At 47.6% G+C, this 15451-nt stretch overlaps 1 protein-coding gene across 6 annotated transcripts in view; it reads left to right on the top strand.

Annotated features, from left to right (window-relative positions):
- The first annotated feature begins 1131 nt into the window (after window positions 1-1131).
- focad (focadhesin) overlaps window positions 1132-15451 on the top strand; it is a 30014-nt gene continuing 15694 nt past the window's right edge. Inside the window, exons 1-17 of one of the 6 annotated variants that reach the window (XM_085253668.1) lie at window positions 1132-1235; window positions 1466-2010; window positions 3633-3704; window positions 4259-4333; window positions 4739-4893; window positions 5769-5861; window positions 7766-7867; window positions 7987-8212; window positions 8398-8604; window positions 9155-9242; window positions 9407-9600; window positions 11208-11468; window positions 12188-12292; window positions 12873-12974; window positions 13071-13198; window positions 14306-14432; window positions 14547-14681. In XM_085253668.1, the coding sequence (XP_085109794.1) occupies window positions 3648-3704; window positions 4259-4333; window positions 4739-4893; window positions 5769-5861; window positions 7766-7867; window positions 7987-8212; window positions 8398-8604; window positions 9155-9242; window positions 9407-9600; window positions 11208-11468; window positions 12188-12292; window positions 12873-12974; window positions 13071-13198; window positions 14306-14432; window positions 14547-14681 (2055 nt within the window). In that variant the 5' untranslated portion in view covers window positions 1132-1235; window positions 1466-2010; window positions 3633-3647. Of the gene's footprint in view, window positions 1236-1291; window positions 2011-3632; window positions 3705-4258; window positions 4334-4738; window positions 4894-5768; window positions 5862-7765; window positions 7868-7986; window positions 8213-8397; window positions 8605-9154; window positions 9243-9406; window positions 9601-11207; window positions 11469-12187; window positions 12293-12872; window positions 12975-13070; window positions 13199-14305; window positions 14433-14546; window positions 14682-15451 lie in introns of those variants that run through there. The other 5 variants (XM_085253651.1, XM_085253676.1, XM_085253659.1 and 2 more) reach the window with 5 other exon arrangements.

Genomic DNA, 15451 nt, shown 5'->3' with positions numbered 1-15451 from the left:
TAAAGGCAGGTTTTGTATCTGAGAGCAGGGACACTTGCTGTGTTCAGTGACTGTAAGTTCAGGCTACCCTTGATTTAGTTGCTAGATGTTTTTAAACTGTGTTTATTTTATAAGGCTCATTAAAAGCCATCTGAACTAGAGATGGACCGAGCCGATGTTGCATATCGGTATCAGTCCGATACTGACCTAAATTACTGGGTCGGATATAAGTAATAAATAAAAAAAGATGTAATCCGATCTACTAAATATCACAAAAGCTCCTCAGAAAACTTGGTGTAACCCAACACATGACCTTAGCACATAGGAGCAGTATGTGTCACGTGATAGAGCGGCTGTGGTGTGCGAGACCTGTCGGCGGTCTGGTGGAGCATTTGGAGCCTCGCGACGTGCTTCCAAACCGGCCGACGTGGTTTCTTACGGACTCATCTCAGACCCAAGACTTTGAAGGCTCGCCGGCTGTAAATCGTCTGTAATGAGACGCTTTGCATGTCTGAGCTGAAGTTTGTTATCAGTGTTTAAAAAGGCTGCATCTCTGATGGTTGGCATTAGATCAGTGCCTATGGAATTGGCACCTTGCACATTTGGAAAGGAACCAAGACTGAATTATATACACAGGTTTTAGAGCAACATGTGCTCCCATGGAGATGATGTCTTTTACATGTTTAAGGAGGATGTTGCTAAGCTGCACACTACAGCAGGGCTTTGTAGTGGAAGACCGCAAGTCCTGAACCAGATATTTGATGATATTTGTGACATCACGAGAGGAAAAGCCGCAGGACTGTTGGGCAGCTCTGTCCCTTATATCAGACAAAAATGATGCTCTCCCAAAAGTCCAGCACCTGGTCTCCTCAGTTCCCAGGTGTTTATGGATGGTTGTTGAAAGTAGAGGTGATGTTGGAAACATGGCCATGCTGCAAGCTTTTTGGGATGTTGCTGCCACCAAATTCACAATGAGCTCATTTGGGTTCATGAGATTTACAAACCATTCAATTTTATTTACATTTCACACAGTGTGTCAACATTTTGTCATAAAATAATATTAACAACAAGAAACAGCAACAGCAACAACAACAATAATAATAATTGCAGTGCTCTATTAAATGTGCTGAAAATATGAAGTCAGCCTGCGCGTGTTGTGCATGTCTGTGACGTAATCGCGTGAGACAGGCGGTTTCCTGTCCTTTTTGGCCCTCGCTGCTCGCCGTATTTCCGCGCGGGTCTGCTGGATGGAGGAGGTAAAGTTTTTTGAACAGCATGTATAACTTTAACTGAGCTTCGTTAGTCTTTCTTAGCCTGCTGCAGTTACAGTTACAGCCGCGTATCTGTTACAGTGAACCTGCCGTCAGCTGTATAACGTTAGCATTAGCTTGTGGTGATGCTAAGCTGCTATTAGCAGGTCCTGTTCAGCGCTAAGTTGTGTCCGGACGACTTTACAGTTTAGTTTTCTCCGTATTACGATCACCAGATAACTGTGGATGGCCTCGTGTGTACGGAAGCTTCGTGGTGAAGCGCTTTGGCCTGTGGGAAATGTAGGAAACACCAGGACGAGCTGCGCACCGCAGGAACCGCTTTGACAAATCAACCTTACTTTCACTCACTTCATTAATAAAAGTCTTGTCACTTGGAGAACTGCAGTTTTCACACATCTCGCCGTTAATGTCACCCAGCTAACGGTGTAGTTTCAAGAAACAATGCAGTGTTCCTGCCACGAACATCACGACGGAAGCCCTGCAGGGTCGATCTGCGCAGCGGCTCTGATGGAAACGCCACAGATAGTAGCTCGTTCTCCTTCTTCCGGTTTCTCCTCTTAGTGTCTCCATAGCAACTCATCTGCCTCCTCTCACCTGGTCCCGAGGATCCAGGTCTGTCACCTGGTCTCAGGTTCACCCTGAGCTGGCCCTCCTCGTCCATTCCAGTCACTCTAAAGACAAACTGAACATTTTCCACTACGACACATCCAGCTGGGTTTTAGATTTTAATTTGAAGTCATTGTCACCATCTCCAAAACAGGTCTAACTATAAACTGTCCTTTTCACTCCTGTTGCATCCTTCACTCAGTGACCCTTAACAGCTGTATTCACCCACTCATCATGTAACACCACAGTTCCTCTCCTGGTTTCTCTGACGTGTCCAGTTTCTTGTGGGACACTTCATAAACATGCTGCTCTGTCTTGGGTGGTCGGCTTTGCCATTTCCAGCGTTGTTATATATCTGGGGGATTACTCCTGATTAATTATTTGAGCTGTCACGTACTATGTGGCTGTATCAGTGTGAGTGCAGCTCATCATGGTGTGTCGCACTAATTTAATAACAGTAGATGTTAGCCTGATGTTAGCCTGATGTCCTCTTAGAGACCAACAGAGCAACGCTGCTGATTTTATTTTTGTATTTTATAGTTTGAAAGTGACACTTGGGACACAATGAGTGTGCGTCCCAATGTATTGTGCTCCTTCAGACACAGATCCACACAGCATGTGTATATAAACCATGGAAGAAGCAGAGCTTTCATAGTGACACACTGCTCAGCTTCACAGTGTGTGTGACACAGGTGGGTCACTTGGATGGGCAGAGGTGAGGCCTGGTAAAAAGCTACAGCTGTAAACTGTGACAGTGCTCATATAGGGGGCTGTTGGGGTTGTCTCACTTTTGGATGCAGGCTCCAGGGGCCGTTAGGGGAATTGCAGTTTTTGGCACTTCTGCACAGGTTTCAGTTTTCAGCCCTGGAGGTGCCGCCTGATATGAGGTGACACTTTTGTCTTTGTCCTCTCACCGTCTGTGAGAGATGAGTATCCACCATGTGAGTCCCTCCCTCTCCACCAGTCGGTCAGACGTCTGCCCGTCCTCCAGTCTGTTTCGGCTAAAAGGGAGATTTTCCTTCCTGCTGTGGCCGAGGCCTTGCTCATTGGGGTTGAGCGGTTAGTGGGATTTTCTCTGTACTTCGTGGTCTGTGCCTTCACGTGACTGTTGTTGTGATTTGTTGATCACAGAGACCTAAAAGACCTGGTGACCTCTAATTTCCTGCTTCTAAATCCAGACAGAGGCTGTTGTGCTCGGCCCTAAAACTCTTAGAAACAGCATCATCGTGGCCTCCAGTGAAGCTGTGAGGAGCCGTCTTTGAGCAGAATATATCATTCAGTGTGCACAAACAACCACGTAGGTCTGTGAACTAAGCTGAGAGTGATTCTAGCTGCATGATTGTGAGTCAGTGTTATCAGACAAGTGCCATGAAAAGCCTCAAAGCCTCCAGTTAAGCTGAAACGCTGCAGCACGAGTACCAACAGGAAGTAGAAAGAGAGCATATCTGTCACATATTAGCTCCTCTTCACTGACTCCCTGTTAAATCCAAGATTTAAAGTCCTCCTTCTGACAGACGAGGCCTCGAATAATCAGCCTCTGTCGTCTCTTAAAAAGCTTGTAGTACAAAGTTATACTGATAGAGCACTCCCTCCTCAGACTGCAGCCTTATTTGTTGTTGCTAGGTAGAATAGGAGGCAGTGCCTTCAGCTGTCTCTCAGTGGCCCATCTCCTGTGGACCAGCTCCCAGCTTGGATTCACGAGACTCCCCATTTAGTTTTTGTGTTTTTTCTCAAACCTCCTCCTCTTGTTCTAATGGAGATTCTGGATGTTCACAGGTGTGATCCAGTGACATGATGGAGAGTTTAAAGACGCGGCTCCAGTTCCCCAGCCCCGTCATACAAGCCCAGGTAAGAGGCGGACTCTGCTCTGTGACTCCTCCCATCCGAATGATACAAATGATCCTTCCCTTGTCTGCAGAGATTCCACAGGTACGAGTGATTTGTTACTGATAGAGGTAAACTAGCAGCTCACACGGGCAGAAAATCTCTACCATTAACAGGAATTCAGCAACACTCATAAAAAAGTCTCCTAATAAGACAGAGTAAAGAGTAACGTAACTATTTGATAGAGTAACATGACTGTAAGGTGCACGGATGCATGTGTGCAGCTGTTGGAGGATTTTAAAGAGACAGGAGGTGAGTTTACAGTGTAACAAGATCCAAGACACAGAGTTACTTTGTATGTTTGCTGGCAACCACAAGGGTTTCTGAGTCGCTCACACTCGTGTGTATAATATGTTTATGTAGAGGGGAGGCAGGTTTTACTGAACACACAGACTCAGGTCCCTGTGGGCACATTCATCCATTCATTCATTCATTCACTCACTCTGTAGTGTTGGTTTCTCTTCCTCTCTTTGTTATTGTGAATCATGGTACAGAAGTGTGATTTTCTTGTGTTGCAGACGGTGAGAAGTCTTGTTGCAGCTGTCTTAAAGGAAAAAGGGTCAGATGGGCAGATCACCTGGTCCTGTGCTCAGGTGAGTTCCTGTAAGAGTCACATATGATCATTTCTTTAGTTACATGAAGTATAAAAGAGCAGGAACATCTGCTTCATGTGGTCCTGTGTTTTATCCTCAGTGACTTTGACACATCTGCTGTGAGGCTGACGCCTCTGATCTCACAGTGTCAGCTTTGTTTTTATACACAGATATAAAATATGGATATGCACTGAGAAACGAGCATAGTTATATTTCTGACTGTCTGAGTCCAAATTGAATCAAACCTTGTGGGATTGAATCAGTGCTGAGTGGCTGAACTGAGTGGGACAGATTGCACCTGTGTCTCTGTCCGTTTTCATTCAGGGCTTCAGTGCATGTGTGGAAACGGCACAGATAGTCTAGTTAAACTTCTGAAACTCTGACTGCATCACTGTTGTCGTTCAGGGCCCAGCACTGGAAGCTTTGTGGCAGCAGTGCTGCAGTGACTGTGCTGTGGTGTGTTCAGCGTGCTGTGACACCTTGGTGTTATTGGTGGACCAGGGCCATGCAGACCTGGACTACATCCTCAATGGTGTCCTCAACCTCCTGCCTTCTGCAAGGTATGCAACACGCAGTTATTGGACGCCACGATCCTGCCTCAGAAAGCTCAGCTGTTTGTCAAGGAGTCTGATAGAGGCTCTGTAACCTGCATCCATGCAGCGTTACAGCCGCTGCACAAAGGCACAACATGAAAGACGGACCTCAGCAGGACGAGGTCGTGTATCAGCAGGACAAAGAAGGCTCTCTTTAGCATGAGAATGCTAACACTGGGAACTGAGAAGAGGCATGAAGAAGGCCGTGTTTGTCCACTGTTACGAATTCAGTCTTTAAATCCCTTTAAAGGCCCACTCACACCTCGCCTCAGGTGACCTCAAAGGTCACATGATGGGTCGCGGTAAGGTCTCATAGTGGTTCAACCCTTAACCCTTGGTGTTGACAATGACCTACGCTTTTGTTTATACTCATGTGACGACGCACATGACAAATAGCTCGATGACCATCTCCAAGGAGGGCAACGCCCTGTAGGGTTTGAGTATGTGGGTCTCTCCACCTTGTATAAGAAGGAAACATCTTTAAAACTTAATCAAGTCCAGTCGCCTTCTTTTCCAGCTACCAGTGTGTAACACGGAGTCAATGCTTCCAGTGCAGGAGCCCGACTGACAGTCTACAAACCGAGTTAGACACATGGAGGTCACAGCTTAGTCTGTGCTGAGGATAAATCCACGATGTCATTGCTCTCCATCAGGGCTCATGAAGTAAAGAAAATAGCTTTGAAACATGAAAATGTTAAAGGTCACTGTTCCACAGTTCAGACCTGGATGCTCTCTAATCTGGACGCTGACCTCGTGGTGCAGCATAATGTAACTATTTGAAAACATTTGAAAACACTCAGACTGTTAGTTTTTTCAGTTATTCTGACTCTGATATCCAACAGACACACTCAAGGGTTGATAAAAGTCATTCGGCGATTGTTGGAGATGCAGGCTGACCAGAGCGATGGACACTTCACCTGTCCGTATTCTATCAGGTAAGTATCTCGTGTCTAATATCTAGAGGTGTTCATACATGTTGTCTTGTGTAATCTATCAAGCTACACATAGCTTGTAGCTTACTGCTAGTCCAAAGAGGCAGCATTGGTCCATCACCCACTTGAAGTGCTGTAGGAGTCCGGTGCTCTGTGGGGTGGCAGTCGTGGCCCTGGTGCTTCAGTCCCAGCTATAAACTGGCTCTTGGAGCATGAACATCCCAAACTAGTGCGTGTTGAAAAATACTGACTACATGTAAAGAGTGAGAGGTGGCAGGCAGGGAATGGGTACGTTTGTATCTCCCTGACTTGATGCCAGCATTTAGACGTTTTCCCTGGTGGACAGGACGGTTGCTTCCCTGTGCCGCCATGTTGGGAACAGGTGCCCATAGTCATTTGTGCATATGTGACTAACAGTTGCTTAGAGTACTTTTTAGAGTTGCTGGGTGAGGTGGGTACCCCATCTAGCAACTCCATAGTCCTACTGGGGGACTTTGATGTGGTGGTGGCAATCCCTGAACCAGAAGATAGACATTGGAGGTTCAGGAGCAGCAGGTTGAAGCGTCCTGTTAGGCTTGGCTATCTTCTGGCAGATATCGACAGGATGAGTGTAACTCTTGCAGAAGCTGTACGAGGAGCTTGGTGAGGCAATGGAGCAAGACTTTTGGAGCTTGGTCCGTTTTGCCATCACTGTCGGATCTATTCCTGGTGGGTGTTGTTATCGATGCTGTTTTGAGTAATTCTGCAGCTGCGTGTGAAACATTGGGAATGAGAATCAGCACCTCCAAGTCTGAGGCTGTGGTTCAAAACTGAAAACAGTGGAGCAGCCACTCCAGGTCAAGGACGAGCTGGCGCCCAAGTTGGAGGCGTTTAAGTATCTGTGGGTGTTGTTCACGAGTGAGGACAGAGTGACAGACGGTGCTGTGGCTGCAGTGATGGGCCGCTGTAAGAACCAACAGGGTTTTAACATTAAAAGTGATGTTTGGTCACAATATAGTGAGCTCTCCTCTTTTTAGTGTATAAAATCTGTCCTGTGGATGAATGCAGACTTCACCTCAAAGGCAAAGACACTCGTGAACATCCGTATAAAAATCAGCGGTGCAACAGAAAGATCTCCCCTGTCCAAATTGCCTGCCAGTGCTCTGAAACACCAGACTTTGAGTCACAATAAATAGAAGAAACTCCTGATTGTTTGCTTCCTTTGTGCTGAAATGTGGGGAGTGCTCTGATAGGCTGACGAGTTGGCGCTGTATTGAAACTCAGGGTCTGGAAATGGCGTGCTGAAGGGTGACACGTGGTCAAACAGGTTACGTCATGTGAAGACTGGAAACACGGAGGCTGGATCTATAATGGTATCAGTGGATGCGTTAGTGTGTGTGGAACTGCTAACGTTTAGTCTCTCAAACTCGACTCTGGTTAGAGGTACGTGTGAGTACGCGATAGTTTTAAGCTTGTTTTCATCCTCATAGGTGGCAGCTACGTGACACTTTGCCTTTAGATTGTCACTGTGGGAGTGGGTGTATAAGTCCAGTTTGTGTGGAAACAGTACGGATGTTGGAGGACTATTTATGTGACTGCATTCTGCAAAAGTGACGATGTGTAGCACTTGGCCAACAGTAAAGGGTGGATGCTTTAAAATAACACCGTCAATAGTTTTTAGTGTTAACAGTTTGTTCTTTGGAGAACTTGTAATTCAGTTTTATTCATACAGCAACAAATCACAACAACAGTCGCCTCAAGGCGGGGCGGGGCCATGTGCTGTGATTGGTTGGGGTGAGAGGAGGAAGGCGACAGGTCTTGTGTGGATTTAGGCCTTCTTAGTTTGTCTTCGTTGTAATAGACTGACTCAGTGGTTTGTTGGGAGCATAACTTGAATCAGAGCTGGGACACTGACCCGTCCATTGCAGGAGCAGCCCTCACCCGTACGTCACAGCCCTGGAGAACAGAGAGGACTGCTGGCCGGCTCTGCTGTTCGAGATCGATGACTTTATCCAGAAAGCTGTTGACAGGTAAGTCTTACTGGCTCCTGTCGTATCCTGTTATGTTGTTGTCTTTGAAGACAACTGGACATTATCAGATGATATATTTTCAGAGATTCTTCTGACTCCAGTGTGTGTGTACGTTACAGAGATAAAGAGGCTTATATCACCATGCTGGCCCCCTTCCTTCGGTACCTATACTGCCAACCGCACAGGCAACCCGAGCACGCGCTCCTTCGACAGAGTCTTCTTAGGGTGCTGCTGCCCATTCAGGGAGGATCCAGGTCCGCCCCCCAGAACGAGGAGCAGGAAACGCTGTCCCCAGTGTCTGACAGGCTGCTGCTCTGTCTTTGTCAGCTGGTTCCACACATGCAGGTAACAAGCTGAAGTTATGTTAGGTAACTGTACAAAGACACGGCTGACATGTTTCCACTCTGTATGTTACAGTCCACCATCCTTTAAATGTGTCTCTCTTATTTGCATACGCTCAGATTGACAGGAAGTGACTAACACAGAGAGCAGGATGGAGCTATGTCAGCCTCTCCTCTCTGTCCCTGCAGGTGGACAGCGTGGAGGCAGTCCTGGAGCTGTGTGCATTTGTGGGCGCTCTGCTCCAAGATCTAACTGGGAGCTCTGGAGACCAGTGGAAACCAGAGAAAGCGGCGCTGGCTCTGCAGCTGCTGTGTGCGTGTCGGCGATGCCTCGAGTTCAACGGAGACTGCAGACCAATAATCGGCTTAATACAGCAGCTGGTTCCAGCCTGTCAGGTGATGGCTGTTTGTAAACAGACACCAGCAAAGATAAAGAAGCCGCGCTGCTGTGCTGGTTAACGTGAGCGAGCCTAAATATGGAAGCAAACAAAAGGGATGCTTTTTCTTTTACGTGTGCAAATGTCTCTGCTCCAAACCTGAGCCTGGACTCCCAGCAGTGGCTTATTTGGCATTAATGCTTATCAGCTTCTTCACTCACTGCAGCGAGCTGACATGTGAATATCTGACACTCAAAGACACTTTGTAGAAATGTAGCATTGTTTGGTTCAGTGTTTTCAGCCTTGTTGCTCCTACCAGGGAGAGCACACCTGAGTTTGAGGCCTGAACAGGTGTGAAACCTTTTGTCCTCCATGATGGCTGAAAATCAAAGCGGGTCTCACTTTAGCGCGCTCACGCTGCCCGTGTCTCTGTGTACCTGGAGAGGTTTACACATGTGGGTCAAATGTCCCCCATTGTGAACCAGTCAGTGCTGTAATGTGTGAGCCCTCGGGCCTCTGTGGCCTGCGGCCTGTATTGACCTGTTGGCATCGCTGTTTGTTTTCTGTAGGAGTTGCTGTTGGATGAGCTGGTGATGGGCGTGGCCTTGCTCTTGTTGGAAGCCCCTTCAGATCAGCTGACCAGCCTTCTCAGACTTGGTAAAGTGATTATTTTGGACAAAGCTCTGCTGGCTTTAGCTTCCTTTAAGAGACTTTGAAGCAGTGAAAGAATTAGTGGGAACAAAACTAGGTCCTGTGCAGGTCATGGTTGGAACCTCACAGAGCTTTGTGTCCTACATGAGATATTCTTTCTCTTAACACAGCACTGAGTTTGGTCCCTGAACAAGCGGAGGCGTCGCCCTGGTTGAGTCCGGTCCTGATTCTCCCCGTGTTGCAGCTCCTGTCCTGCTTGGGTCTCACTGAGCCGCTGTCTGACCAGAACACACACAGCACCAACCACAGGCTGGCTCACAGCCTGCTGCACAGAGTTAGCAGGCCCACGGATAAACCCCAGCAGGTAACCCAGCAGGTAGCCCAACAGGTAGCCTAGCGGGTAGCCCAGCAGGTAGCCCAGCAGGTAGCCTAGCAGGTGACCCAGCAGGTAGCCTAGCAGGTAGCCCAACAGGTAGCCCAACAGGTAGCCCAGCAGGTAGCCTAGCAGGTAATCCAACAGGTAACCCAGCAGGTAACCCAACAGGTGACCCAGCAGGTAGCCCAACAGGTAGCCTAGCAGGTAACCCAGCAGGTGACCCAGCAGGTGACCCAGCAGGTAGCCTAGCAGGTAGCCCAACAGGTGACCAAGCAGGTAGCCCAACAGGTAGCCTAGCAGGTAGCCCAGCAGGTAGCCCAGCAGGTAGCCTAGCAGGTAGCCCAACAGGTAACCCAACAGGTAACCCAGCAGGTAGCCCAACAGGTAGCCTAGCAGGTAGCCCAGCAGGTAGCCTAGCAGGTAGCCCAACAGGTAACCCAACAGGTAGCCCAATAGGTAACCCAGCAGGTAGCCCAACAGGTACCCTAGCAGGTGACCCAGCAGGTAGCCTAGTAGGTAGCCCAACAGGTAGCCCAACAGGTAACCCAGCAGGTAACCCAACAGGTAGCCCAACAGGTACCCTAGGAGGTAGCCTAGCAGGTAGCCCAGCAGGTAGCCTAGCAGGTAGCCCAACAGGTAACCCAACAGGTAGCCCAATAGGTAACCCAGCAGGTAGCCCAACAGGTAGCCTAGCAGGTAGCCCAGCAGGTAGCCTAGCAGGTAGCCCAACAGGTAACCCAACAGGTAGCCCAATAGGTAACCCAGCAGGTAGCCCAACAGGTAGCCTAGCAGGTAGCCTAGCAGGTGACCCAGCAGGTAGCCTAGCAGGTAGCCCAACAGGTAGCCCAACAGGTAACCCAGCAGGTAACCCAACAGGTAGCCCAACAGGTAGCCTAGCAGGTAACCCAGCAGGTGACCCAGCAGGTAGCCCAACAGGTAGCCTAGCAGGTAACCCAACAGGTAACTCAACAGGTAACCCAGCAGGTAGCCCAACAAGTACCCTAGCAGGTAGCCTAGCAGGTGACCCAGCAGGTAGCCTAGCAGGTAGCCCAACAGGTAGCCCAACAGGTAACCCAGCAGGTAACCCAACAGGTAGCCCAACAGGTAGCCTAGCAGGTAACCCAGCAGGTGACCCAGCAGGTAGCCCAACAGGTAGCCTAGCAGGTAGCCTAGCAGGTAACCCAACACGTAGCCCAACAGGTGACCCAGCAGGTAGCCCAGCAGGTAACCCAACAGGTAACCCAGCAGTTAGCCCCAGGCCTGTTTCTCACATTCAGTTTTTGGAGTCTTTCTTTGAGGTGTAGCCACGTAAAGAAACACTGTTACAATAGTGCAGGTAGGTGTTAGGTGGTGAGTGGACAGAGCATTAGAGCATAGACGACATCCATCCAAAAATACTGTTTCCCTCTCAGTGTCATAGCAACAGGGCTGTCTTTAGTGCCTCTTCTTCAGGGTCAGCATCCAGTCTCTGGAGTGTTGTTCCTCTGGGATGCTTTGCTTGATCCTTAAATTACACTTCATTAACATTCATGGTGCATCTGTAGCTTTGCTCTTTGTTCTTTATCATTTGTTTCTCGTGAATCTGTCTCCCTCAGCCTGCCCCATCACTGCCTCTGTCTCTGAGTTCCTGGTATAGTGAGCTCAGCGTGTCTTTGTCGGTACTGCGCAAAGTGGCCAACAATCCAGCAGCAGCGACCGATTGGCTGTTGGCGGTTAGCTCCACCCTGTCGTCCAGCCAGCGCCTGTCCTCCTCTCTTGTCCTGATTGTGACTTATCTCATCATCATGGGTCAGGAAAACATCTGCCAGCTGGCTTTGAAAGCAAGCCAGGCTGTCGCTGCTGCCGACCCCTGCCAGGTAGATAACCCACACAACTGTTCTCTTAAATCTGTGGACTGAATATAAAGTAATGCATGTTGTTCCCTCTGACATGTAGATATGTTGTATGTAAGGGAGCTAGCTTGTGTTTGTCTTTTTAAGAGCAGGAAACACATGTTGATAACCTGGTGTTTTGGCACCAACACATGACTTTGAAATGGTTCAGATCAGCAGGAAGATAAAAGCTGTCACTGCTGTGTGATTGCTGCTAATCTGCTGCCGTATAAAGGGAGAGGTTAGGGAGTGCTCTAAGGGGACAGACCTCTCTCTGGACTTGTGTTGGAGTCACTAGCTGCAGATGAAGTGTGAAGTTTACCCCTCATTACTCAAGCGTGCACCGGGCCCCAGAGGATTCACCTTCTGCTCTAATTGCTCCCAGAGTGCTGCACACACTGGTGTTTGGATGCACTGGTTGAAGGTTGTTGGCATATTTGAGTCCTCTGGAGATCTCTGCTCGCTCGTACTTGTCATGTTAAACGTGCAGCAGCAGGTCTTTGTTACAGGAAAAGCCAGAAGCTAACCACTATGAAACCTAAATGATGATTTACTGCAGTGATGTTGATTCAAAGTGATGTTTTTGGCTCGACAGCATTAAACGTGTGCACGTACAGGTCAGTGATGCAGCCTCTGTACGGTCTGACAAAGTGCATTTAATGTTTGGTTGGTGTGTTTGCTGATGTGGGTGTTTCCCTCTGCAGGTCCCGCCCCTCGTGCTGCTTCTTTTGTTCAAACTGACCAAAGAAAAGAATCCCGTCCTGGCTCACGCTGTTCTCACAAGCCTGCCAAACCTCGGCACTCATAAGGTACGCAGCACGACTAAGAAGAACCTGTACTGACTGTGAGCGTCTGGAGACGGGGCTGGAACATCAGCAGCACCTTTCTACTTCATCTGAGCGCTCACAGTGTGTTTTAGTCCATCATACACACATGTGAGCTTTTATCTGTGGGGTCGTCCAGGTCATGTAGTCTGAGGAGCTTCTCTTCATCCAGGAGGCTTCTAGAGTTTAAAAACCAGGGACCCGCGTGTCCCAAATACCAGCCTGTGAGCACAATCCACCAATAACAGCGAATAACTGAAATGTTCCCCTCTCGATGTTTAGCACTTTGACAAAGGAGCAAAGAGAAATTCCCACGTCTCCCACACAGTTTTCTCTGTGTGAACACAGACAGTGGTTCTTGTACCCAGTTTGTAGGAGCTGGGATTGGACTCCACCACAGCAGCCTCTGTGTGGGATAGATGCAGTGCTCTGTAGTATAAAGCACTCTGTCAGTGAGCTGGACTCTCCAAACCAGCAGTCATCGTCTAACATCTGCCTTCTTCAGCTGTAACCGTGTGTTTCTCTTGTAAACTTGGCTCTGATCATATGTGCTGTAATATTCCAGCTTTGCTTCCCGATCGTGCTGCACAGTCTGCACATGCTGGCCGGCTCCCCCAAGCTGAGAGCAGTGGGACTGCGCCTCATGACCGCTCTGTGGAAAAAACAGGTTTGTAATAATAACGCATTACTATAAATGTCATATTCATGTGTTCAAAGCTTCTGTTTGTCTTTGATTGTGTGCTGCTTTGGTCATGTCTGTAAGGACCGGGTCTACCCAGAGCTGCAGCGTCTAATGAGCCAGCAGGACAGCAGGGTGGTGCTGGGGAGGGACGCCCAGTGGGAGCAGATCCTGGCCAGGGCCGCCTGTGTCAGGGACATCTGCAGAGAGAGGTGGGTCCTCCCATACTTACAGAAACAGTGGGCACTTCCTACATTCACTGGTTCATTCATTCAGTGGACTTTACATGCACAGTGCAGACAGTGTGAGCTTCCAACACCAGGATTCTTCATCTTCCCTTCTAATGAGTAATAATCACTGACTGGACTCTTCATAGATGTTTCTGCTCAGCAAGCTGATGAAAGTTCAGAAAAATAGAAATATTTGTTTTTTCAGTCACATCAACTTTGCTTGTTAAGATAAATGAATGCACTTTGTAGCTTTGCAGTGAATGAAGCCTCAGCTCGACGCTCCACTGAGTCCCTGTTTCTCCAAAAATCAGCAGGAGTCCAGTTTTAAATATTTCCGTACAAATGTCCAGAGCAGCTACACGTGCCTGAATCCAGAAGGATCAAAGTCTTACAAAGTTCAGTTCAAACAGAGAGACTGAGAGGCAGCTAACTTCCTGTCTCTGCCAGACTATCAAAATAAAAGCATACATTTGAAGCAAAAGAAATCCAACTATGTCAGTCTGTAAGCACTGCTTCCCATATAATACAACTCTAAGCAAGTGAGCCATAACTTTATACTTTTAACCTTTAGCCCAAAAACTATGTTGATCATATAAACTCCACAAACTGCATCCAGGCTCCTGCACACGTCCTTTACATGTTAGCTGCTAGCTAATGCTTGTCAGTTTTTGTGAACTGGCCTTTATGTGTGTTGATGAAATAAAACGATGATTTTATTTGATTATTTCCTTTGTTCTAACCAGCTGGTGCACACTGTTCATCCTCCCGGGGCCTGTTACACCTGCTAACATGTACATGCAGCTTTTTTAGCAGCATTAGTGAAAACCTGGGAAACCCTCTTGATGGATGCTACCGTACAAATTTAGCAAATCATTGAGCTGTTTTGTTGTTTTCACAAATGCTTACGTTTGCTTTTATTGTAAAACATTTGCAGCCATAAGAGTTTGCAATGATAAGAAGCTGTGTTTGGCATTTACTTACTTACACGTGTCCTGGCACTTTTAATGCTTTTTTCTTAAATAAAAATGGTAACAAAATTAGAAGAAACACATTTCCCACTTTGTTCACGCTGATGTGTGTGTTAACCAGGCCTTACCAGCATGCAGGGGACATGGTGGCTGCCATTTCACTCACTTTAAAACAGTGCAACAGACCAGACCTGGCAACCCCGGCTGCTCTCGTTCTGCAGGGACTACAGGAGCTGTGTCGAGCAGAGGTACCTCGCCTGTCTCCATTTGTCTCTTTAAATTCAGGAATCATCATTTTTCTGGATTATAACTTTTGAATCTTTTCCAAAGTTCTGGTCTTAAAACAAATCTTTCTTTCTCAGGTGGTGGATATTATCTCAGCATGGAGAACTGTTTGGCCTGAGCTCAGCTGTCACTCACAGCCAGAGGTGGTTCAAGCCATCGCTGAGCTTTTGGCTCTGGTGCCTCAGCTCACAGTTAAATCAGAGCAGTACGAGGTGCGTCGTAACGTTCATGTTGCTCTGTGTTGAGAAGCTAACAGAGCGACACAGGAACTCCACCAGGTTATGTTTTTCTCTGTGGTTCTGTCTGTAAACAGGACTCTCACCAGCTGTTTGTATAACCTCACTGTAGAGTCACATCTCTACATCACTGTGTTTGGTAGCTAAAGTTAGCACATCAATGTAAAGTTGTGTAGAAGCACAAAGTACAGACGTGTGAGGGTCCAGTCCTCAGAGTCCTGCTGTGGTCGGACTTCACAGTAACTAATAAATGGATCAGCGAGTGTGAGCATCTTTTTAAAAACAGAAGTTTTGGTCATTTGTTGCTCTGGAGGATTCAACACAGTGCAGCAGTGGCCGTCCCAGCAGATGAATCCTAGACCATGCAGTGCTGCTTGTTGGAAAGCTCTCCTCCTCTCTAACAATGATATGGCAGTACAGCTTAGGTTAGCAAAGTTGCATCTAAACAAACACAAGACCAAAACCAAACATGGCGTATTAGCACAGGACATCTGATAGGGATGCTTTTGGGTTGCAGCCACAGGACCTGTGCACAGTGTTGAGGAGTAACAGAATACATGTAAAAAATAATGAGTAACAAGTCTGCAGAATACATAAGAAACAGGTTGGAATCCTCTATTGATTCTAGTGCTTTGTCTTATGTGTGTGTGTGTGTGTGTGTGTGTGTGTGTGTGTGTGTGTGTGTGTGTGTGTGTGTGTGTGTGTGTTGTATGTGCATTAAATTCACTTCTTATTTTGTGTCTTTG

Source organism: Mchenga conophoros, linkage group LG3 (genome assembly GCF_057382185.1).
Source record: "Mchenga conophoros isolate Kocher_MC1m ecotype Shallow Benthic linkage group LG3, M_conophoros_male_GT1.1, whole genome shotgun sequence".
Lineage (NCBI taxonomy): Eukaryota > Metazoa > Chordata > Actinopteri > Cichliformes > Cichlidae > Mchenga > Mchenga conophoros.
The sequence above is the reverse complement of the archived record's forward strand: the minus strand, read 5'-3'. Positions and strand labels throughout refer to the sequence as shown.